The 24,034-nt window shown below is 38.4% G+C and overlaps 1 protein-coding gene across 4 annotated transcripts in view; it reads left to right on the top strand.

Annotated features, from left to right (window-relative positions):
• LOC134539111 (probable phosphorylase b kinase regulatory subunit beta) overlaps window positions 1–19,639 on the top strand; it is a 53,543-nt gene extending 33,904 nt beyond the window's left edge. For 2 of the 4 annotated variants that reach the window (XM_063380846.1, XM_063380847.1), the window contains 6 exons: window positions 555–697; window positions 2,453–2,655; window positions 5,160–5,294; window positions 10,136–10,376; window positions 12,663–12,770; window positions 15,300–19,639. In XM_063380846.1, coding sequence (XP_063236916.1) covers window positions 555–697; window positions 2,453–2,655; window positions 5,160–5,294; window positions 10,136–10,376; window positions 12,663–12,770; window positions 15,300–15,482 — 1,013 coding nt within the window. In that variant the 3' untranslated portion in view covers window positions 15,483–19,639. Of the gene's footprint in view, window positions 1–554; window positions 702–2,452; window positions 2,656–5,159; window positions 5,295–10,135; window positions 10,377–12,662; window positions 12,771–15,299 lie in introns of those variants that run through there. The other 2 variants (XM_063380848.1, XM_063380849.1) reach the window with 2 other exon arrangements.
• Window positions 19,640–24,034: the final 4,395 nt, after the last annotated feature.

The following is a 24,034-nucleotide window of genomic DNA, read 5'->3' as shown; positions in this document are numbered from 1 at the left end:
GACAACATTTACACAACCAACTCAAACTATGGCTGTTGGCAAGTGAACCCAAGCCAAATGCATCCACTAAATGCAGTATAGAATGCACTAAAAATAGTGCAGGACGTTTCATTTCTTGTTGACAGTTGATGTGCATGACAATATAACATTTAGCCGTCTGTGTCACAAAGTGAGATTAAGTTTATTTTAGATACTAGGAAGCAAGCTATAGATATGTTGATGAGGGACAAAAAATAATTGTGCTGTTTACAATTAAAAAAAATAATTAAAAAAAAATTATAAACAGTTGAAGTTTCACTACAAATGTTGAAGTGTACCCAAACGTAAAACAAGATTTTGTTTTTCAGCACAAAGATTTATGAAGTAAGTAAATATTTTTGATGAATTTATTTAAATCAGTCTTGTTCCTCGGATTTTCCCTATGACGTACAGTTCAAACCAGCAATTGCGTGTGTTCAGAATGGTGATTTAAATCGTAAAATTTGTTATTTGGCGGTTAGTGTTCAGTGTTGTGGTGACTTGTTAACTGACTGTGTTGGCGACCCTGGCTGCAGTGGAGCAGCACCTGAAGGCCTTGTACCACCGCGTGGGCGGGCTGCGCTACTGGGTCGCTGTGCGCTACTGCAGCAGCCTGCTGCAGCACACCGTCGACAGCATCAGCCCCTTCATCACCACCGTGCTCGTCAACGGCAAGCAGGTGGGTGAGTGCGCCGCGTCTCTCTCTCTCTCTCTCCCCCTCTCCCCCTCTCTCCCTCGCTTCCTCCCCCTCTCACCCTCTCCTTCTTCTCTCCCTCCCTCCCCCTCTCTCCCCTTCTCCCCCTCCCTCACCCTCTCCCTCCCTCTCCCTCCCTCCCTCTCTCCCTCTCTCTACCTCCCCCTCTCTCTCCCTCTCCCCCCTCTCCCTCTCCCCCTCTCTCCCTCTCCCCCTCTCCCTCTTCTCTCCCTCTCCCCCCCTCTCCCTCTCCACCTCTCTTCCTCCCTCTCTCCCCCTCTCCTTCTTCTCTCCATCTCTCCCTCCCCCTCTCTCCCCTTCTCTCCCTCTCCCTCACTCCCCCTCTCCCTCTCCCCCTCTCCCTCTCCCCCTCTCCCTCTCCCTCTCTTCCTCCCTCTCTCCCCCTCTCCTTCTCTCCCTCTCTCCCTCCCCCTCTCTCCCCTTCTCTCCCTCTCCCTCCCCCTCCCTCCCCCCTCTCCCTCTCTCCCTCCCTCCCTCTCTCCCTTTCTCTACCTCCCCCTCTCTCTCCCTCTCCCCCTCTCTCCCTCTCCCCCTCTCTCCCTCTCCCCCTCTCTCCCTCTCTCCCTTTCTCCTTCTCTCCCTCTCTTCCTCCCTTCCTCCCCCTCTCCCTCTCTCTCTCCCTCTCCCCCTCTCCCCCTCTCCCTCTCTCCCTCTCTCCCTCTCTCCCTCTCCCTTTCTCCCTCTCCCTCCCTCCCTCTCTCCCTCTCTGCCTCTCTCCCTCTCTCCCTCTCTCTCCCTGCACGCCACCAGGCCCCACCCCTCAGTGTACGCATCTGCTCCCGCTACCAGAGTGACATCTGTTTACAAAAAGCATTTAAGAATGCGTTGAGGGCAAAGGAGTAGTTCTGTTTCCATATTTGGTATTTTAATTGTATCTTCAGAAGAGTGGAGAGAAAAAAAGGCTAAACTTTAGGCATGAAACGTTTCGTAGATATTCTTGATAGCACTCAAGGGACGTGCATTACACCGCAATTTTCCTTTGCTAGACAATAAAATAAATGTAAAAAAAATATCCTATTATCTACATTTTAATATATAATTTTATGTTAAGAACCAAATAATAATGTTATGTTGTGTATACTGTGGTGATTAGTTGCTAATTCATAAAGTTTTCATGCTATATCGTTTGCTATCTGTAGCTCAATTTTTATTATATATATATATATATTTTTTTTTTTTTTTAATTTTTGTATATGTTTTTGTTTTGTCTTTGTCTCTTATATATTTGTGTTACTTGTATTGTGTCTACCATCCAAGGCCTTAAGCAATTTATTTGGCATGACTTGTACCAAAATGTATGAACTAAATGGATTGGAAAATGATTAATATTACATACATTGTTACTTTTTACATTAAGATGTTTGGTACATTTTTTAACTCCACAAAAATTTTTACACATATTGTTCTGAGTAGTTCTGTTCTAAACGTGCTTATTATTATTACCAATGATTTTATTGAATAAGTTCAATATGTTTCAATGACGAGACTTTTTGTTTAAATAAGTATTAAGAAATATTTTGTTTAGTATTTTTTGAATAAAACAATATTTTTTTATGAATAAGGATGAGATATAAAAATAAAATAAATCAATAGCACGGAAATCTCGTGTTTCGACCCTGAAAATGAAACCGTAAAAATCTCGTCCCCCTAGCTGTTGTTTCAGTTTCCTAGTTCGGAAATGATGACCCGGGGTTTTGTTCCGGTGGCGATATCTCGCAGCTGACGGTGGGCGTGATAGGCCACCAGGAGACGGTGTTCGACAAGCCGATGACGCCGGCGGAGATCCAGTCCGTCATGTTCTCCACGGTGCAGCCGTACGACGTGATCCTGGCGGTGCTTCAGCAGGAGGTGGTGCTGTACTGCGGCCGGCTCATCGCCACCGACCCGGAGCTCTTCAAGGGCATCCTCAAGATACGGGTCGGGTGAGCGTCCGGACAGGAGGCCGCGGGAACCGGGGGGAAACTGGGAAATTTTTTCTTTTTTTTAGTCCCAGCAGCAGTCCTCGCTTCATGGTGCGTTACTAGAGAGTGCCGTAAATAATGGGAGTTTTAAATGCGGATTGGGATTGGTAGTGACTCGAAAGTGAGTTGTGACTCTTGAGTCAGAAGATGTTAAAGTATCAAATGTTCCCGGCTAGCATGTGCACGATTAAATAAACAAATAAAGGGGACAGGTTGGGACGTGTCCCCCTGAACTTTTTGGGTGGAGGGGGACTGTCCCCCCCTTCCCTCCCCCAACTTTCTAGACCGTCATATTTTTATTTTATAATATTATTCTGCCCAACTTTATTTGCAATTTCTTCACTCATCAAATTTTATCTTAAGGAAACAATAATAACTTTAACATCGATGTATCCAATGGTTGGATACAAAAAAACTGCTTAAAAAGCGCTATTTCGCACTTTTAAAATCAAAATTTTTCCGGTGGAGGACCCCCCCGGTAAGAGGGGAATGGGTTTATACGACATCAAAATGATTATTTGTCGTCGTCCCCCCCCCCCCCCCCCCCCAACTTTATGAACACAGCTATGCCAATGGTGTCAGACTTGTGTTCCCTACGACCAACAACATATTGCTCAGTGGCAAGTATCCAAAATCTCCCGTTTAACTTGCATAGATTAAGATAAGTCTCCAAGTATGTTTCCGATAAAATAAGTAAATTCGAAATTTTAAAAGTTGTATGTATTTTGTAAAAGGTAAAAATCAAATAGTAGTTTTTACTCTAAAAACGTTGTTATATTCCAATAATTAAAATTTTTATTTCAGTCTGAGAATTTTTTAATAAAATTAAAGTGGCAATGAAGTAATTTTATAATATAGTTAGATAGAATTTAGACTCTTTGAGCGATCCTCGCAGCGTCTGGCGAAGGGACAGCAGGCCCCTGGTCCCAGAATCTCAGAGCGCCTGTTCAATTTCATGTCTGTATTGCCCAGATTATCCACTTAGTATCATCGTTGGTGTTCCTCTGTCTGTCGCTGCGTTGTCCAAGGTTGTTGGTATTTTTCTGTATTTACGGTCTTACCAGCTCACTGTGTTCGTTTCTGCTGTGATTTCATTCTGATTAAAAAGTCTTTCCGCAGAATTCTCTGTGCTGTTTGCGCACCTAACATCTGACATCCTCTGATTTTTGCCTGTTTTCTGTGTGACGTAAGTGCATGACAGCAGTGGTGTCTGTCCAGAATATTGACTTAAATACGTAGTTCTTTGCTCTCGTGTTCAGCAACCAACTTCAGATTTATTTTATTTTATTTTAATTTGGAATGTAGACCAAAAAAAAATTTTTGGCCAATCAAAAATGTGTAAACACTTGTTGGAAGTGTATGGTAAATATTTTTTTTTTTAATTTAAAAAAAATGTGGCCTTACCATCTTGTCAGTTAGGTCAACAGGGAATGAAACGCACAACAGCACAAACCAGGAAGTTTAGGAATAATCCGCTTTGGCCGCTAATAAGAAAACATCTCGGCATCTTCCGAGAGAGTAATTTTGAGAAATAATGGAAAAAATGAAATAAGGAATGCCGGACCTGGAATCGAATCTGTGTCCTTCATAATCCCAGCCCAGTGTAGTATAAAATGGTGAATGCAAAGTTCTGTTTGCACCAGGCCAGCAATTGGGATGGTGGAGGCTGGATTTTTTTTTATATCTTACAGAAAATTGCAAAATACAAATGACATAGGTACTATGGTATATTATTTTTAAAATTAGTTCAGAAAGTTTGTAATTGTATTCATGGGAAATCAGGGATACGTCAGGGATTATTACATATTTCTGTGGGTTGTTAATATTTATCATTTCACTACTTATTTATTTATCTATTGATTTATTTTGTAACATGCCTACCAACAGCTGAGACCAACAGCTTATTTGGAGATTTTTATTGATTGGTAGATATATTTTGTGGTATCTTATATTGGTGTTTCATTTTACTGCGTATGTTTTTTTGCATGATTAGTTGCCGAAGATATTTTTAGGGTCAAACAAATAAAAATTAAATGAACTACAGAGTTGTAACTTATTAGGTTGAAAGGTAATGCTACTGGTTACTTCATTATGATTAAATTGTCTTTCATTGAAATTTATTTTATTTTTATTTTACCAATATTTGCAAAGGTCTTAAAATTATTGACATGAGTAAAATGGATTTTTTCCCTCTGATATATATATATATGTGTGTGTGTGTGTGTGTGTGTGTGTGTGTGTGTGTGTGTGTGTGTATATTCCATAAAGTAATCAATAGATTGCGAATAAACAAAAAAAAAGTGTAATTTATCCATACCATTGTCTTTATTTGTACGTCCCAAAAATGTGTTTCATCATGTAGAATTTAGGCCACTCATATAAAGTCCACAAGTATCCCTTGAAACCTTAGTTTTTGTTCTCAAGACAGCAGTAGTCATGTTGTATTGTACGTTGTTGTGTTGCAGGTGGGTGCTTGAGGCCATGAGGCTGTACTTGCGGATCTCCTCCGACTCCAAGTCCCTGGAGAGCCACAGCCCGTTCGAAGTTCGGCAGCTGCTCTACAAGATCCTCACTGTGAGGGAGTGGGGCGCCGACGAGAAGTGCGTTGAGTTTCCCCTCGCCGTCACTGTCGCAAAGCCGTTTGCAGCCCTTTGCAGCAGCCGTTTTAGTCGGCAGGTCAAAAGAACTTTATCTACGCTGACGGTGTCCGGAACACTCGACACGAATGCTCGTCATGCCGTACGTTAGTGCCGACCTGCGATTATGACACAGCGTTTACACTCGAGGCCCATTAAAGATGATGCTTGCGTTGATCAAAACATGGCGTACATCTCCAGGAATATGAACAAAGGCGCTCTTTACGCTCTTCAAATTATTCATGCAATCGGGAAGTTTGATTTAATACAATTTCTTGGTCATTATGCCATTGAATTTTTTGCACTGTTTGTCATGGAAAAAGTTAAAAGAACACAAATTAAGAATAAAAAAAATAAAACATAAACCCACAGAGCTGATGTATTTTTAAATTCAAATGTATTCATCCGTGCTGTTGTCGTTGTGTTGTCTGTAATACCCGTTTAGGTTCATCGTTGGGTTTAGCTGTTTGACATCATCAGCTGATTTAATCTTGTTCTCTGTGGGTTCGTTTTTCCCAAATTTGTGTATAATACACCTTCAATTATTTGTCAAAGAGTTCGACAGGGTGTCCACATTCTGGAAAAACAGGGAATTTACTTTGAAATTCTGAAAAGGTCATGGATATTCCTCGGTGATAGTAATTTGAGAGGGAAATTCCATGCTCCGGTATGCCATCACCCAAAAATTTGAACACGTTTTCTTTCCAGGTGGTGTTTTAGTGCGTAATTCCACACACTGTGAAGTGGTGTACCAAAGGTTCTGTTTGAACTAGCAGATCTATATAGTCCAGGAATTTTAGTCAAATGAGGACAAGTGTCTCGGAATTAGTGATAGTCAGCTATAAAGTTGTGTAAACATTTATTTTCGCACCCTAAAACTTGTCTCGAAACCTACTTATCGTAGGGTGTCCGCGACTACAGATATTCCAAGGCCAAAGGTAAAAAAAAACTATTTTTTACACATTTATTGCAAATATCTCATTTCCTATGGGTTTTATGCTAATTGTATTTATTATAAATATTGTAGAGGATTAAATTTTCTACAACTTTTGTTTGAATTTTTTTTTTTTTTTTTTTTTTTTTTATCTTGAACCATTTTCGAGATGGAGGGCAGAGCGCGCAGTGATGGCCTACTTCGTTGACTTCAGGGGCCACATAGCACTTCAAAGTACACTCAAGGGCCAAACAACGGACTGATATAATTTTTACAATTTTACCGAATTCTAAAAAAAACACATATTTTGTATGTTTTGTTTAGTTTTACTTATGAAGTCTATTACAATTGACTAAATAGAGAAAAATAATTCTAAGAATTTCTTTAAAAAAAACAGACACCTTTTATAAATGCACTTATAAATTTTTTTTGTTTTCTAGTACTCAGTGAGAGCACTTGTGGCTTTTGGACACTGTTCACCGACGACTTAAATCCACATCTATTTTTGAAATTTTCCAGCTATTGTACAGCCGTTACATAAGTGTGTTTTCGTCTCGACGGATAGTTTTTGCGGGCCACATAAAACGTTACCACGGGCCGGATCCGGCCCGCGGGCCGCCAGTTGGCCATCACTGATTTAGAGTATCATTTGAGGTCAACCTGTAGTCCCGATTAAAAACACTCCGTATAAAGTTTATAAATGATTCATGATTATATTACAGCGAAACCCCTTATTTACGTTACCATTATTTACGTTTTCCCATTATTTGCACTATATTCTTCAGGTCCCGTTTAGTTCCCATTTCATCCAATACAATACTTTCACGCGAATTACGTTTCAAAAATTGAATCCATCCCGCTATTTACGTCACGTAACAACCATAAACTATCGTGGGTACTTCAAGAGTAGATAAGATTAGCTAGTAGGCTTAAAAAATTGTGAAAAACGAAACGTTTATAGTTGGCAAAGAACATTTTAAATCGCAAAATATACATATTTTATAACATGAAAAGTTGCAGTTATTTCTAAACATGTAATAATTTAAGCCTAGGCATGTAAAAGTCCGAGTAATTATAGCAGGAGACTACCTAAAATGCACGAGGTAAAAATGTAAATTCACGAATGCATAAACGTTGCTGCTTAAGTTCTGATACTGTATTTATGTCACAACTTAGCCGAAATACTGGTACGAGACATAAACTTCACAAGATAAAATGAGCGGAGTCTTGTAACTGTTTTATACGTCTTTTATAATTTAGGAAGTATTGTACAGTTGACGCATATTTTTTAAACTAACCATTAGTGATGGGTCGATTCCGATTCCGGAATCGGTCGGTTCCACCGATTCCACTGGAATCGTGGGATTCAGAATACAATGGTTTTGGAATCGACCATGACCGATTCCTGCATTGTTTTTAAGTTTGCAAAATACATAATCTACGCAACGTAAGAAAATATTAAAATGCATGCAAATATAATTTTTAAAACTACATAATACAATCTTTTTTTACGGAACTGATTTACGAATTACGGTGATTAACGTATTTATTTACTTGCACCGCAATTTTCCCTACTGTACAAATGCAGTATCTACTTTCCCACTTTAAGCGAAAGCATTTTTAGGAAATTACGTTGCAGCAGCACTGCATTTAATAGCAAACCTTCAAAAATAATTAGACAAAACCATAAATGTTTAAAGAAAATTATGTCAATGTAAACGGCAAATAATGTAAACGTTAACTATTTGATCATGGCAGCTACATTTGCCATTGTAAACAACCTAATTTTTTTTTGGTGCTACCTGCCATGGTAAACCATACGGCCATGAACAAAATCTTTGGTGACGTGAACGTGAACATCTCTACACATTAAACTTTAAAGAATTAAAATGAAATAATTTTTGAATGAAATTTTACCCAAATTCACAGTGGATTATTGCAACCATATTAAAATAAGTTTAAAAGCAACATAACCAAATTGCTTTAAATCGGCGTTCTTGTGCGTGTTCAGCGATGCTCGTTTTACGTTAGATATATTTTGGAAAGGCAGTTGGCAAGACTGAAGTTCCAAACATTGCTGCGGAAACGTTCGTAAATTTTTATTACCAAACGGCAAACATAAACAATCTTTTGAAAGTAGTTGTGTTAGTTTAACAGAATTGTTTCCGATAAATTTCTGAAATGAATTAAATGTTAACACGCGATTATTTGAAGAGTTTAAATATTTTGTGTAAGAAAATCTCACCATAAAATGTGAAAATTTTGAGATGCTAAAAATTGCACAGAACTTTCCTACTCAAGAACCGAAAATTTATTTTCTCTTTACGATTGTGAGGAACTGCAAGACTGGATGGATTTATTCTTTTCACCAAGTGAGATAATTAAGTTCTAGGTAATATATTAAAACGTAAGCATCTCTGACATTTTATTTTAGTGTGGTGCATATTTGTTTGTCATTTCCATCATAATGATATAATAAAGTTTTATTTTTACATTTCCCTTTTTTATTTTTTTTCGCCATGGTCCCTTGAAATATGTATAAATGAGGTTATATTGACATTTTATTTGGATCATTATTTAGTTGTGCTTGAAAATAAAATTCTTAACCTAACCGTACAAACCCTCTTTTTTTACAATTAATTAATTGAGTTGATAATGTAAGGTATCTAAAGTTTGTTAAGTTATAACATTATTTACAATTTAAGTCATTAGACATCTTTGATTATTGGCAGTGTTTGAACACCTGTTTCGTCTAACTATATGCAAGGTTAAAAGGCCAAATTGTGCTAGAAATACAAGGTAGCGTAACTTGATGGTAATGAACATACTTTTTAACATTATATAAGCTGTATATAATGTTAATTTCTGCACAGAAAATGAAACACAACATAATTACATTTTTAAAATCATAAACAACCTTTTTTTTTCTTAGTATATTACTCTGTTGAACATTGTCAGATAAAAATTAAGGAATCGGAATCGGATTCGAAGAATCGACCCTTTAATTTAAGAATCGAAAATGGAATCGGAATCGGTATATTTTAGGAATCGGCCCAACACTACTAACCATTTATTTCTGGGGATCGTAAATAATTAATTATTGGTATCAAGACATCACGATAAACGTAAACTTGAACATGTCACGGCAGCAAGAAAACTGGTGCGTATACCAATAAACTGGTATTAGAACTGGACAAAACTGGTACACGGGAGGTGGAGCTTACATTTTTTTTCCGCTAAGCGCGCATCTATTTGCTGGCTGCTGATGATAGGTCATGAGTCTGGGCGGAGCGTTGAGTGAGTTATACTGCGCATGCGCCGCCGCGTCGTTACAGCAGCTGACCGAGTACAATGACCTTATTCCGCGTATGGCGCGCTACTGACGGTAAATTTCCATCAATTTGCGGCCTTTTTTTTAAAAAAAAATTTACTGTGACGCAATGTGTATGTAACCCGTATTTGACATAAACGCTGCAGGTTGCAACTGTATTTATAATTTGGAGAGGCAAATAATCTCCTTGAACAGCCAAAAAAGCAAGCAGAAGAAAATTTCAGATTTTTTTGTTAGGAAGTTATCAGAAAAACATTTTGGCTTTCATTCTTTTTTTTAATTTTTTGTCAAATGTGGTAAATTAATAATTGATTAAATACTAAAGTAAAATTTGTTGTTAGTGTGTTTGTACCTGCATTATAGTATGTGCTATTAAACAAAAGGAAAAAAATACTAAATAAGGTAAGCTGTACTCCTTTCTATACTTTTCCCTTTATTTACACTTTCCTGCTTTTTACACGTTTTTACTTTGTCCCCATGAAAAGTGCAAATAAGGGGTTTTGCTGTATATTGTAAGGCTGGTTCGCTCGGTTGTTGCAGCCTGACGCCCCTGCAGCGCCGGCAGCTGGAGGGCTGCCTGTGCCGAGTGCCCCCGCACTTCTACAACCAGGTGTGGGACGTGCTGGCGCGCACGCCGCAGGGAGCCTGCGTGCAGGGCTGCCACCTGCCCCAGCAGCCCACGCTGTCCAACATGATGCGCAGCGAGCTCAACTTCGCCCTGGAGGTGGAGCAGACGCTGAACCACGTGCCCCGGCCCGAGTACCGCCAGATCATCGTCGAGGTGGGAACGAGGCTCGACAGATCTTGGCTGCTCGCGGTCTCGCCAACCGCACAATTTTTTTTATTTTGTAGAATTTTGTTTTGGATGTTCAGTACATACAGGGGCGTAGCCAGGGGGGCTACCAAATCTTTAATTAATTTCCTTATTCGTCACTCAAACAAATTTCATATTAAAATTAATAAAAAAATTTTACCATTACAATATTTAAATTTTAAGAACCGAAAACTGCTAAAATAGCACTGTTTTACACCTTAAAATCCAAATTTTCCCGGGGGAGGACCCCCCCCCTCTTTAATACAGGGGGAGGGAGGGGACATGCTTCTTAACACCCCCCAATACACAAATCCTGGCTACGCCACTGAATACATATATGTACAAAGCATCTCTCTATCCCTCTGTATATTTCGCACTATTGCAGTGAAAATATTAAAAATCAATGTTTTTATCAATCAATAAAAGTCAGGTTAATTTTTATTACATATTGGTGTGGGCACCATACGTATTAATCCAGAAAATTTACTCCTGCTAAATGACTACAATGCAATTAATCAGGAAAAAAAACATAATTATGAACATAAACCTGACTTCTTCCAAATAGCAGACAGCAGAAAATCCAGGATTGATCATTTGGTGAAGGGAAGGGGGGGTTTCCACATTAGTCTTGGTCCCCTATTATAATAAATACCTGGCTTTTTAAAACTTCAGAAGTCATATTATCCATTGCATGGTTTACCCGTCGGGTGGGGTGGGGGGGGGGGGATTGAATCCGCCCCGACAGCAGATAACATGTACGATATCTAGTGAGAAAATTGGCTACAAAACAAAAAAAAATGCAGTGCTTATCTAGTGGAACAACCTAGAAATTTTTTTAGATAACTAATATTGGCATGAAAAATATAACTTATTTTATTTATTTTTTTTGTAATCATTATTGCTTTGAGCAGTGTTGGCATTTAGGTCAGAGAGAGTGAGGTAAAATGAGATTAGTTTGGAGAAGTTATTAAATAAAGTGCAGGGGCAAACAGGTACACCCTATCCACCCAAAAATAATGTGATGATTTTTTTTATCAAAACTGTTGGAACTAGCATTGGGGAGGGGGGGGGGGGGGGGGCCACATCATAATCACAAACTTGTATCTTGCTGCGGGAAGAATGTGAATTAACAGTGATGGTAACAGCTGAACCTTCTGGAGGGGGGGAAAAGGCATGGCAGATAAGACTGGATAACACTTGGAAGGGGGGCAGGGGGCGTAAGTTCAAATGGAGTTTGCCCTTGGGTTTTCTCCGCGTCCTGCTTCGCTTCACTGTGGCTGTTAGCGAAGGCATGCCCTGCCCACCTTTCACCCCTTCATCTTTCACCGTCCCAGGCAACATATCGTGTATCACAGCATTCTGTGCTTTCTGACCAAAGGCTTTTGAAACTACGTACAACTATAAACCATAAAACAATTTTAATAATTTTAGTGTTTGGAAATAATTATTTGTTTCATTGCTTTCTCTTTCTTAAGGGCCCCGCCTACCTGGGCACACATACGGTGTGCAGAGCTTCAGGAAAAACAACGCGATTTAAAAACTTCTTAAGATATCCGAGTGGGGCCTATTTACGAATAGCATTTAAGAGTTCGCTGAGGACCGAAAAGTACTTTTAATTTCGGATTAAGTTTTTAAACTGTATTTTTAGAAGCGTTAAAATGCCTAAAACGCGTGTTTTCAGAGTAATTTTTAGGCATAAAACAATCAGTACAGAACCTTGAAAGCACTTAAGGGGCTTGCATAACACCTTTATCTTCATTTCTCCGCCATATAATGTTACGGTCACCGCTCAAATTTCACAGTTATCCTGTGACGACGAGACGAATGCGCGTCAGTTCAGAGACTTGCGCTTAGAGGCTATACCGCGCTGGAAGCACCAGCGAGCGTCGCGCTTATCATCCCGCCTCACTAACACACATACACCCCTGACGAGGCGGGCCCCTTAAGGGACTCTGTGTTTGATTGCTTCCCAAGGTGGTACAAGTGTGTTTCTTGTAGAGGACGAACAAACTTTTTTTTTTATGTGGTTTTGGGAAATGTGTGACGAGTGTTGTGCTAATACTGTGGATTTTTATTTCACAAGGTCAAACCCGTTCTCCCCCTCTCCCCCTCCAACTCATTCATTCTGTTCGTGCTCCATTCTCAAATAATCACCACCTAATGCCTCTAAAGGACCTTGATGTTTACGAGAAATTACGCCTTAAATCTTTCATTCACTCATTAATTCACTCTGTAAATTTCTGTTTGTTTCAGCTCTTGTGCATCGTCTCGACCATCTTGCTGCGGAACCCGGAGCTCAGCTTCCAGCACCAGCTGGATCTGGACCACCTGATTCAAGAGGCTTTCAGGATGTTCTGCACGGTAAAACTGCCTGGAAACTGTGATTCTGTGTCCGTCCTTTCCAGCGCACCTAAACACTTTTTGAAATACACGCAGTGGCGTAGCCAGGATTTGTGTATGGGGGGGGGGGGGGGGGGGGGTTAAGAAGCATGGTCCCATCCTATTAAAGCAGGAAGGTGGGGGGGGGGGGGTCCTCCCCCGGGAAAATTTGGTTTTTAAGGTGTAAAATAGTGCTATTTTAGCAGTTTTCGGTTCTTAAATTTAAATATTGTAATCGTAAAAATTTTATTAATTTTAATATGAAATTTGTTTGAGTGATGAATAAGAAATTAATTAAAGATTTGGTGCAAGGGGGGGGGGGGGGGGGGGTTGAACCCTAAACCCCCCCTCCCCCTGGCTACGCCTCTGAATACACATACAAGTATCCCGGCTGGGAGTGCAAGCAAAATAATAATTTTAGAAGTTATACTTCTTTAGGCACGTTATGGAAAAAAAAAATGATGAGAATGTTACATTGTGCGGCAGCACACAACAATAATTAACAGGATGAAGATAAAAAGGCGATACATATACATATAAAAATTATGCATGTGCTTTTAAATCGTATACTTTAGTGATTGATATTGAATTATGGTCCTTATAATTAAAAAAAAAAAAAAAACATTTATTTGTTATGAATATTAGTTTTATAAATTGTGCTGATATATATATATTTTTTTAAAGTGAGGTTATTTTTCCTTACGTAGATAACGATGTCAGGTTGCCTGTAAACTTCCATTGTCGCTGGCAGGGAGAGTCTGGGGAAGATTTAGTAGTCTACCCATTTTCATGGGCGTGTTTGTGCGGTTATGTTCCCATTTGTAAAATTAATTTCCATCCTAAATCATAAAATATTACATTGTAATTTAATAAATAATTAAACATAATTTAGAAATAAACATTCTGAGTATTTATTGATTTATTAATTAAAATTTATCTAGATAATTTTACTAGATTAAATAAGTCTTACACGCTATAAAATGGTGTATGCAAGCTCCGAGAATTGCATGGAAAGAATTGGTTGGAAATAAATATCACAGCGAAGACGAAAACAGTGGGCTAACAACGACGATACAGTTGCAATAAGAATATAAAATGCAGTTGAACAAAAACCTTGGACAACGCAGCGACAAACGGACGAACTTAACAATGATACGCAAAAAAAAAAGATACATAATCTGAACCACACAATGATAACACAGTGATGTGTAGGTTTAGTGGTTTACCCAGCGATGAAACTAAACAGATATTCTGGACAACACAACAATGACAGTGCAGATGAACCCAGTAGGATTCCTGAGAAAAAACGGTTACAACGTTTCGGAAATCTAACCTCTGTTCCCGTCAACGTGGCGCTAACAGACTCGCTTCGTCGTTGTCAGGCGGCTGTTTTCGTCTATGCCGTCATTAATATTTTCTCGACTAATTCCTTCCACTTAATTCTCTGTGCTGTGTACGCATCAACTTTTTTGACTTCTGGTCATTTAGGCTTGTTTTTCTTGTGTTTGTGTAGTCATCTTTCTTCTCCATTCTTGTGGTTTCTCTTATGAACTACTGTGAAAACCAGCAATGGTGTATGTCCACAAAATGTTTTATATCAAGACTTTAAACACACCAAAAAAAAAACTTTATAAATAGGGACAAGATCATATGGTGAATTGCAGTAAAACCGAAATAACATCGTAAAGCACTTCATAACCCACACAACACTGAGATGGAAGCTAAGACACCATATAGCATCGAGATGCAAGTTATATTGTGTAATTAAGTAGCAATTAACCAAAACTTATTCAAATCATAAAGAAAAGGAATCCTTTTTTTTTTTTTTTTTTTTTTTTTTTTGAAATTCAAGGAATGTCGTTATTTCCGCACAAAAAAATAATAAGAAAAATAATTTTGATGATGTTTTTATTGTGCTTCTCAGTATTGAATCAATTTCAAACCGTAAATGCTCGCTAATTTATTTTTATTGTTCTGAATGTGTTCGTTTCAGACAAATTTATTAAAAATTATTTTACAGTTAAAATACAGCATATAAAATTTATTGCTTTTTTTTAGGGGAGTAAGTATTATTAAACAGCTTTTTATGAAAATAAGATCGATAGCACGGAAATCCTTCTGTTTAAAAAACGAAATTGGACTAAAAATTTAACTTTAAAATCCGTCTCGGTTAATAGAATAGATATCGTCACCTGATTGGCAAAAGGACGAATGTTACAAAATCGTAATTTTACAGGAGGAACAAAAAACTGTTAAAATATTAACGAATACAACATAGGCAATAAAAGAGACATCGGAATTTAAAAAAAAATTCACTTTTTATGTGGGTAGTCCCTTTGGCCAAGATGTGTATTGAATTTTTAAAGAATTTTGCCAACATGAAACTAAAAATCGTAAAAAAAAAAAAAAAATGTAACATTCGCCCTTTTGCCAATCAGGTGACGATATAGAACCATAGGATCTGTCTCTTGTTCGTGGGATGAAACGTGGCCGTGTGCTCGCGCCCGCCAGGACAACAAGCTGGGGAGGAGCGATGATTCGACCGACCTGACCCCGTTCTGCTCGACGCACTACTCCGTGACGATCGGCTACCTGGCGCGGGCGGTGGTCAACAACGTGCTGCAGGGGGGCCAGCTGATGACCGCGGAGAGCGACGACGACATCGGCCAGGAAGACCCCTGCCGGCTGTCGTGAGGGATACGCGTTTCCCCCTTCCGGCGCTAGTAGTGAAATTATACAAGTTCCTTTTGTTTAGAATCTTCTGAAATTTTCGCAGCTTGTGTTTAAGTAACTGCCAGATATGTTTCGTACTAAACTTATGTGTTGTTTATGTAATTATCACCTTTTTAATGAATGATTAGAGGAGGTAGGCGAAGCTTCGAAAGCACTAATTTGAAACAATTTTTCGCCAGATCCATTGATACAGTATTATGTAACAGCCCATTATAGTTTTTGAGCAACTTTGAGATAAAAAAAATAACTTAAAAGAAAATTTCAAATTACGTTTGTGAGGTTTTTTTTTTATTTTAAAATAAGCCTTCATGTGCAGATATAAACTTAGATTTTTTTTTAATTATTTGTTTCACAATTAAATGTCCAGCTTTGCCTACCACTAGAATATTTTTTTTGTGTATATCTATGAAGTTTGAGAATGTAAATCATACTTCAATAGCATGAAATATTCTGCTGTCAAGAATCTATAAATTGTGCAGAATAGGGAACTTGTTCAGTGGAAATGGCAGGGGACTTTAATGACAGTTCCTTTCGCGCAGTGAGGCAGGTTTTCTGTGGTTCGATACCAACCTCGGGCATGTTCATTCGCGAGCACAGAGTCAACGCACATCTGGTTCACTATTCTCGTAATATTAGACCATTTGGTATAAAATCTTTGCTCTCCGTATTTTTTATTTTTGTAGTGAATGAAAATATTAATTTATTGTACATATCAAGTAGTCATAAATTTTTCTGAATCCAAATCTTAATATTCGGATCACAAAGGGTACCTACCTCAAATTCGAATCTAATTCTCAAGGTTGAAAAATAAAATAACTTACTAGAAATAAAAATAATTAACCCTTTAAAATGTTGATTTCAAAAACTAAGTTCTCCAAATAAAGTTATGTCGCAATTTTATTTACATCATTGCATACTAAAAGTACAGTATCTTGGGGGATGGTAATAGTATAGGTACGAAGAAAAACCAACTAGACCAAATAATTGTAAACATTTCAATTAAAATGTTAATTAACATGAAAGTTGCTAATTCATATATAAAGAAAAAAAAATTGTATTGGATTTTTGAAAAATCATTGAAATGAAATGCGAGATTTATTGCAATTTTTTATAGTGAGTTTTAGAGATTATAAACGAATGGAACATAACCAAAATTACCATTCAAGAGAAGATAAGTTTAATATCAACAGCATCGAATGCAAACTTCATTACACATAAATACACACAATACATATTTGAATTCCATTACAAAGAAAAATATACAGTAGTCACATCAAGCAGTTTGAGAGTTTTCCGTGTTGACTTTTTGAGTTAACTACCGTATTTACCCGAAAGATTGAATGTAATGTGATCCCAAACCTTTTTTTTTATTATTATGAGTTTATGAAAAAGACTTTATGGATTATAAATCGCTTTCAAATTCATAGCCCTCGAAAATTAGTTAATTTATTAAATTATAAATTCCCTATTTACAAGTTTTTTTCTAGTGCAGATTTTGCCCCAAAAATTGTATTTTATGACTGTAGTTCAAAAGCAGTGGCTGTTCAAAAAGCAGAGAATGTGCTGATGTAGGGTGTCTGGTTCCCCCCCCCCCCCCCCCCCCCCAAGAAACACACTGAAGAGAAGCAGAAACAACCCTGCTTCAATTGTATCTGATCAGTCATTGGTTTAAATATCACATATAATCACGACTCTGTTCTACTGTACTTAATTGAAATATTGAGACCTTTATAATTAGAGACCGGAAAAGATCACGATTTCAATGACCTGTAGGATATACTCCATGATCCTCTAAGCACGCAGGAAAATCGCGTCTGCTCATTGGCTACTGACTCGTGTCACCTGTTAATTGGGATGCTAGTGATTCGATACTTCTTTTGTTGAAAGTTTATCATTGGCCGAGTGTCATTCATATAAACTGTGGCCCAATCACTGATACGGTAGAAAGGCAAACGTATTTTGATTCTAGCCTATCGTGAAATGAATTCGCGAATTTTTCCGGTCTCTATTTATGATTTAATTTCAGTCATGTAACTAACCTCTTGTTGTGTATCATGTACTAAAATTTAATTTTTTACTGTGACTTTCAGTGTAGGTTTTGATAGCTTTATCTTGATTCTAGTTAAATTATTTTTTTTTTTTTACTACGTCATCTCAGTGAAACTGTAGGTGCTATAAAGCTGTGCCATACTTAGTCATATATGTAGAGTTTAAGGCTGGTTACCATACTTAATTGTCGTAAAGTTCATTATGAAAACTGTATACATCTAGGTAAGCCTGAAATTTGGGGAATTTTTAAGAACCACACAAGTTTATTTTTAATTTTTAAGTGAGTAATGAAATCTTTAAAATATTTCCAGGAAGCGTGAAAGTGAATTGCAGTGTTAATTTAAAGTCATTGCTCCCCAGACAGCTTAGTCCAGAGTATCTTTTTAAGTCCCGAAAGTCACGAAAAAGTAATGAAATTGAAGGTTTTGGTCACGAAAGTTACGAAAAAGTAGCAAAATAAACAGTTAACAGAAGTATGAAACTTATATTTTCAGTAGCCTTTAGCTATCTTGTTTTTGATACCCTGCTTCAGTTTATAGTCATACCTTAAACTTATAATTGGAGATATCCACTTAAACCAGGAGGAAAGTATCTTTGAAGAAGTTTTAGATTTCTGACTCAAAAATTGGCACGTACCTGAAAATATTATATGTGTATAATATTTTATTAATCTGTCCTGAAAGAGTACTGAAATTGGTTCTCCAGGTATTTTTCCTTGCCCTACGATTACTTCTTATGTATATCTCCACAATTAGAAAGTCCCATATGCGAAGTTAATATTATTTGCAAATTTTATTTTACCACTGTAAATTTTAGCTTTCAATAAGTGCCTTAAAATTTCCACTGTTTTTTTGTTTAAAACTGAGAAATTTTTTCTTTTATAATAATAATAATAATAATATAAACTTCAGCATTGACCCCAACTAAACAAATTTCAATCTGAAGAAGCCCTTGTGTGACATGTTTGAAATGTGGTGAAGAAGATTATTTTCATGCTGTAAAATGATTTAAAAACGGTATATTTTACTAACAAATTTTCCAGATTCCGGGGGTTTTGCTTGAGAACCAAAACCAATTTAATAATTTGTGTAAAGTTATAAAGACAAATTCCTAGTTTTAGGAAGCCAAAGTATTTTAGATGAATGTTTAAAATTTTGAAGTAGAGTTTGTGTATTTTTTTGCTCATTTATTCATGTGTTACTCAGAAAAACATTTTGTTAATGTTTGTTTGTACGTATTTCTATTGTAAATATGTATATCTATATGCAAGCTTTTTAACAGTTCGAGCATTTTCGAGCACAAAAATAATATGTGACGTGTACAGTACTTTCAGACATGGGTACTGGCGAGTTTGCAAGTGAAACAATACGTTAACTGTTAACTTTTTAGCATCATTGTAACTTAAATAGTTAATTTTTCAACCATTCAACTTTTACTAAACAATTCAGTTTTTTTGTGAATAAAAAAAACTTATTGAGTTATTTTCTAGTTAAGTTTAAAAAATATTTTTATGCTCTCCTTTTCATTTTAAAAATGAAATGATTTTGAACAAACTCACTTTTGTGTTAATAACTTATTATTTTAAGTGACTAGTTTTCTTTTAAGTTCCATGCTGATATGTATAATGAAATTTTGTTTCGTTATACCAATATAACCTGGTTTAACATAAATATCCGTGAGAATCAAGTAAACAAAATTTTTATGTTTTTTTTTTTTACCAACTTTTAATCTTTTACTTTTTTGAGGCATTAACTTTTAATATTTCTAAGTTAGTTTTTTGGCACAATAACTTGAACTCGAAAATTTTTTTTTTTTTTTTTTAACTAACCTACCCATATCTGTGTACTGGTGGTGAATGACAATTCACAGGTATCGTGAAACACAATTGTATTTTGCGCTATCGGTTTGTCTGTCTGTACTCCCAAACTTTTTTTTTTTTTTTTATGTCATGATTATTTTTTGTCAGAATATTTCAAATATTTGAGATGTAATAAAAACCTATTTCCTAAAATAAAACAGGCTAACCTCTTTTATCCGACCTTAGCAACAAGTGTCACTGGGTGACATTTTAAAGTGTGATGTAATTGTTCTGTTGTTCCTCATTAGTACCTACCCTAAATAACTTAAGTCACTCCTACTCAGAACAGTTAGGTAATACTAACCAGTAACTTAAAACATTACGTACTTTGGTTTAAGAGCTGTTCCTATAGATTTATCTCACTAGCTCATATATTTTATGTTTTGTTGCAAACTTTGCCACCAAGTACGCTCCATAAAGTGAGCTTCATTTGGTCATTAAAAAAAAAAATAGTGAGAAAAAGTTTTTATTGGCAGTTTTAGTTTACTACAGACATACTTTACATTTTCACAGAATCCACTAAGTTTCAAGCACTTTTCGCATGGCTGCGCCAGTTTTTTTTTTTTTTTTTTGACCCACCTGCATAGAAGTTTGCTGCCTGGAAATTAAAACAGTTGACAGTCATATTTTTGTGATTTTTGCTGTAATTGTTGACCCAAGAGACGTCCCGGGCCAGACTACCGCTGGAGGGCCCGCTCAGGTATGTATCGCGTGTTACAGCTATGCTTTCCAGTTCGTAACAGTATTCTTATATTCTAGTTTTAAGAAAGTGTTTGCGTGCTGAAATAAAAAGTATAAAATCCATAGGTCACAGACGTATGTGGAGGTATGTCTCATTAATTACGAAAGATTTTAATATCTGTTCTTGTAACATTACTTACTAAGGTGAACAGAGGTATTTCTCATCAATTATGAAAGATTTTAATATATGTTCTTTCAGCATTACTTATTAAGGTGAACTAATATTAAAATCTTTCATAATTAACTAGCTGCAGTACCCGGCATTGCCCGGGCTAAACACATGGAGCTTTATTGTCTGCGAGTTAAAGCAAACTGGATAGCGCTATATGACAGTGTGTTGGACATAGAGAAATGTCCCACAATTACTGTTTGTATGTTTATGATCTATGATTTTTTGTTTACCCATGGTGATCGGTTATTTATTATTTATTATTAATTATAAATTATTAAGACCATTAATCAAAATAAAAACTATCCTATCGCTCAAGTTAGAAAAAATTACACATAAATGCCAATTTTCATCGAAATCGGTTGACTTGGTGAAGAGTTCACTGGTAACAAACATCAGGACACTGGATTTATATATATTAAGATGAGACACACCTCCACCCTCTGTGACCTATGAATTTTATACTTAAGTAGAAGAGTGGTTACTGGCAAGTGGAGCTGCACCCCAAGGATAAAAAGAAGACTGCTTTACAACAGGGAGTGGGCTGTTCCAGTTCACTGTGTTACCATTAGGGTAATGTAATGCTCCTGCAACTTTCGAGAGGTTGATGGAACTTTTCCTCCACAGCTTGACTTGGAAAACATGCCTAGTTTACCTGGACGACATTATCGTAATGGGAAATGCAGTGAAGGAACATTTGCGAAATTTGCATAACGTATTCGACAGACTTCGCCATGCTCAACTTAAAATTGAGTTTTAAGAAGTGTTTCTTGTTCCAGCATAAAATAAATGGTTAACCTTCTAATAATCAATTTTTACATGTAATGTGTGTTCGGTGCTAGTTGAATTGTAAATTGTTTGATGGAGATTGTTTCTGCTTGATTTTAACTAGCCAAAACCAACAATTAAACCTTGCACCAAGTACAAACAATAAGAATATTGAAGCGGGCCAGTCTACTGCGAGGCGGAGAAACGTTGTGGACGTCTCTCGGTAACATTCTAGTTAGATGTTGTTCCCCAGCAAAAGCTCTTATGATAAGAGCACTCTCCCACAGGGATGTGAGACGTGGACCATTCGGCACATGGCTTACCGAAGTACATCATCCGCGCTAGAGAAACGATGATATGAAGCTTATCCTTGTCGTAGTCCCGGATATCACCCCCCGTGATGCTGGTTGCGTAGTATTCTCAGGGAGGGTTCAGGCCTCGTGGCGGGGGAAATTAACACTATCCGAGCTACAATGATGTTTCGACAGTTTGACCACAAGTATTTATTGAGCCCTTTGCGTAATCTAGGAACATGGGCAATCCGCAACACAACACCCGCCCCTCTGCGGAGTGAGGCTCGGCTGCACGTGTTTGGGGTTGAGCAGGCGCCAAGTGCGGACTGCACCCCCTGGTTCCGTATGCGATTGATGAACTGTCTCTGCCCCTTTCCTATGATTGCGAGAAACCAATTAAGTTGGAATGCCGTCGCCAGCGACGTAAAGTCCGTCCCGTTGCGGCACGCACGTGTCCGCCGATGCGCGCAATGTCCCGCCTCACAAAAACCAAGAAAATACTTATTTACAAATAAATTAGTTACTATGGCGACCGATTGCGTAACGCCCGTGAACGAGAAAGTCCCGATCGTCCGGATCCAATCTCACCAGTCGTGGCTCACGTCTTGCTGCCGCACTCGTCTCGCCGTGCGACCGCCTTGCTCGGCCGCCAGATGACTACTCTCTCGTCCCAAAACACGTATGTCCTCTCCGGCCGCCAGACTCCGACTCCCCTCTCCTTCCAAGCGTCTGCCTCTCCGCCCGACCTCCCCCCAACCGCCACGTGCAGCGCTCGGAGTGATTCCGGGTGTTGGCCTCGGCTTCGTCACCCGGTTACAGCAATTAAAATAATACTTTAGAAAGACATATAACAATAATAAAATTACAAAAATTACTGAAAAATAATACATAAAACAATACATGACACCTTATAAAATAAAAAGTACGTTCTTAATATATACAAATTAAAATGTCACACTGCACGGGCAGGGGTGGTTCAGGAGTTGGCTCAGCATAACTGACTTTATGAGCAGGGGAGACACTTGGGTCGACGTCATCCTGAAGCCTCAATGGCCCACGTGTTGCACGACCATGGATACGCCCTTAGATATACTAGACATTCTGTGGATGATCACTTGGACAGTATAATGATAGGGGTTAAACAGTACTCAAATAGTCACATCCGATTTTATTGCAGCACCTAATTATACCTACAACTGCACAAACCTCCTCACTCTTCAACAAAACTATAATTTGGATGTTTATAATAGAACTTGCTCCTAGTCCGAAACATTGTGGCCGGAATGCTTCAATAATGCTGGTAAATTTGACGTCGACCCAGGTGCCGACCCAGCTCTCACAGCCCGTTATGCCGCGCCAATGCCTTCTCCTGCCCTGTGTTGCGTGTGCGCCGATGTGCAGTGCGGCTAGGGCAGGGGGGAGATTCGCGCGCTAGGGGAAGTTCAATGTAAAATACACAAGGAACATTCTTATTTGTAAATTGTTTATATTATTATTTGAAGGGTCGTGTTTTCTTTATTGTAAATAGTTTATTATATTGTATGAAATGTTATGTAGAATAAGTTCTCACGTGTTCACCGGGCGCCAAGGCCGTGGCTTCCGCCTGTGACCAATCAGCGTGTTCCGCGGGCTCGCGAGGAGGGGTGGGACGCGGGCGCTGGGTCGCGCGAGGCGGGGAGGGAGGCAGTCGGCAGCTGGACTCAGGAGGCGACAGACGTGTCTACGAGAGCTCTCCGAGACGGTGAGGACGGGCGCGGTGTCTCGCTGCAGTTCATGCATTGCCGAGAGGAAGTGATTCCTCTGTCATAGTCGTGTGGTCATTTAGGTGTGTCATCGTGTCATTCAGTCGCGGCGTGCAGTCAGTCACTTCTCTCGCGTGCGTGTTTTCTGCGGTAGTTTACGAGTCGCGGAGTTCTTTTGCGGACTGGATTTTCGCCTTCGTTTGCACGGTAATTTTCGGGTCTTGCTCCTCTCGAACGGGACATCACGTATTTTCCCATACAGCAACAGTGCGCGGAACCGGGCTCCGCCCTACAGGATCGGTCACAGGCGGGAACGCGGCAGCCCCTTGTAAAGGGTTTGATTTTCCGTATATAAAGAACCTGGAAACTGTCTTTGAGTGTATCAATTGCTATCCTGGTGACTAAGTCCCTTGGCCACGCGGCCCGAACCCCTCTCTACCGAACACTGAGTAGCCGGCAAAATACCATCATTCAGGGACTAGTCGGCCAGGCGACGACAAATTATTAGAGAAATATTTTAGTCAGCCAGTCTTTAGCCGTGGTACCTCCCTGTGAGCCCTACGGTGCGAGGCGATGAACTAAGAAGGGAAGTTCGTAATCCCACTCAAAGAAGCATGCTGCGATATTTGTGTGGAGCACCAGAAAATCTAAATAATGTTAAGATCAATACTTAAAGAACTATGGCAAATATTGATAGTTCGGGAAAGAAAAATATGGGAGCCTGTTGAGACTAGGTCTGATCCCGTTGTTGGGTTGCAAAGGACTAGAGCTTCGTGGGAGCAGAAATCACATCAACAATATCACTATTTCAAATTTTAAATACTTCCAGACTATCTGGATGGCTGTAAAATGACATATAATGTCCACTGAAATATATAACCAGTTAAAGTTAT

Source organism: Bacillus rossius, chromosome 14 (assembly GCF_032445375.1).
Source record: "Bacillus rossius redtenbacheri isolate Brsri chromosome 14, Brsri_v3, whole genome shotgun sequence".
In the NCBI taxonomy this organism is placed as follows: domain Eukaryota; kingdom Metazoa; phylum Arthropoda; class Insecta; order Phasmatodea; family Bacillidae; genus Bacillus; species Bacillus rossius.
This window is presented reverse-complemented; position numbering and strand designations above follow the sequence as displayed.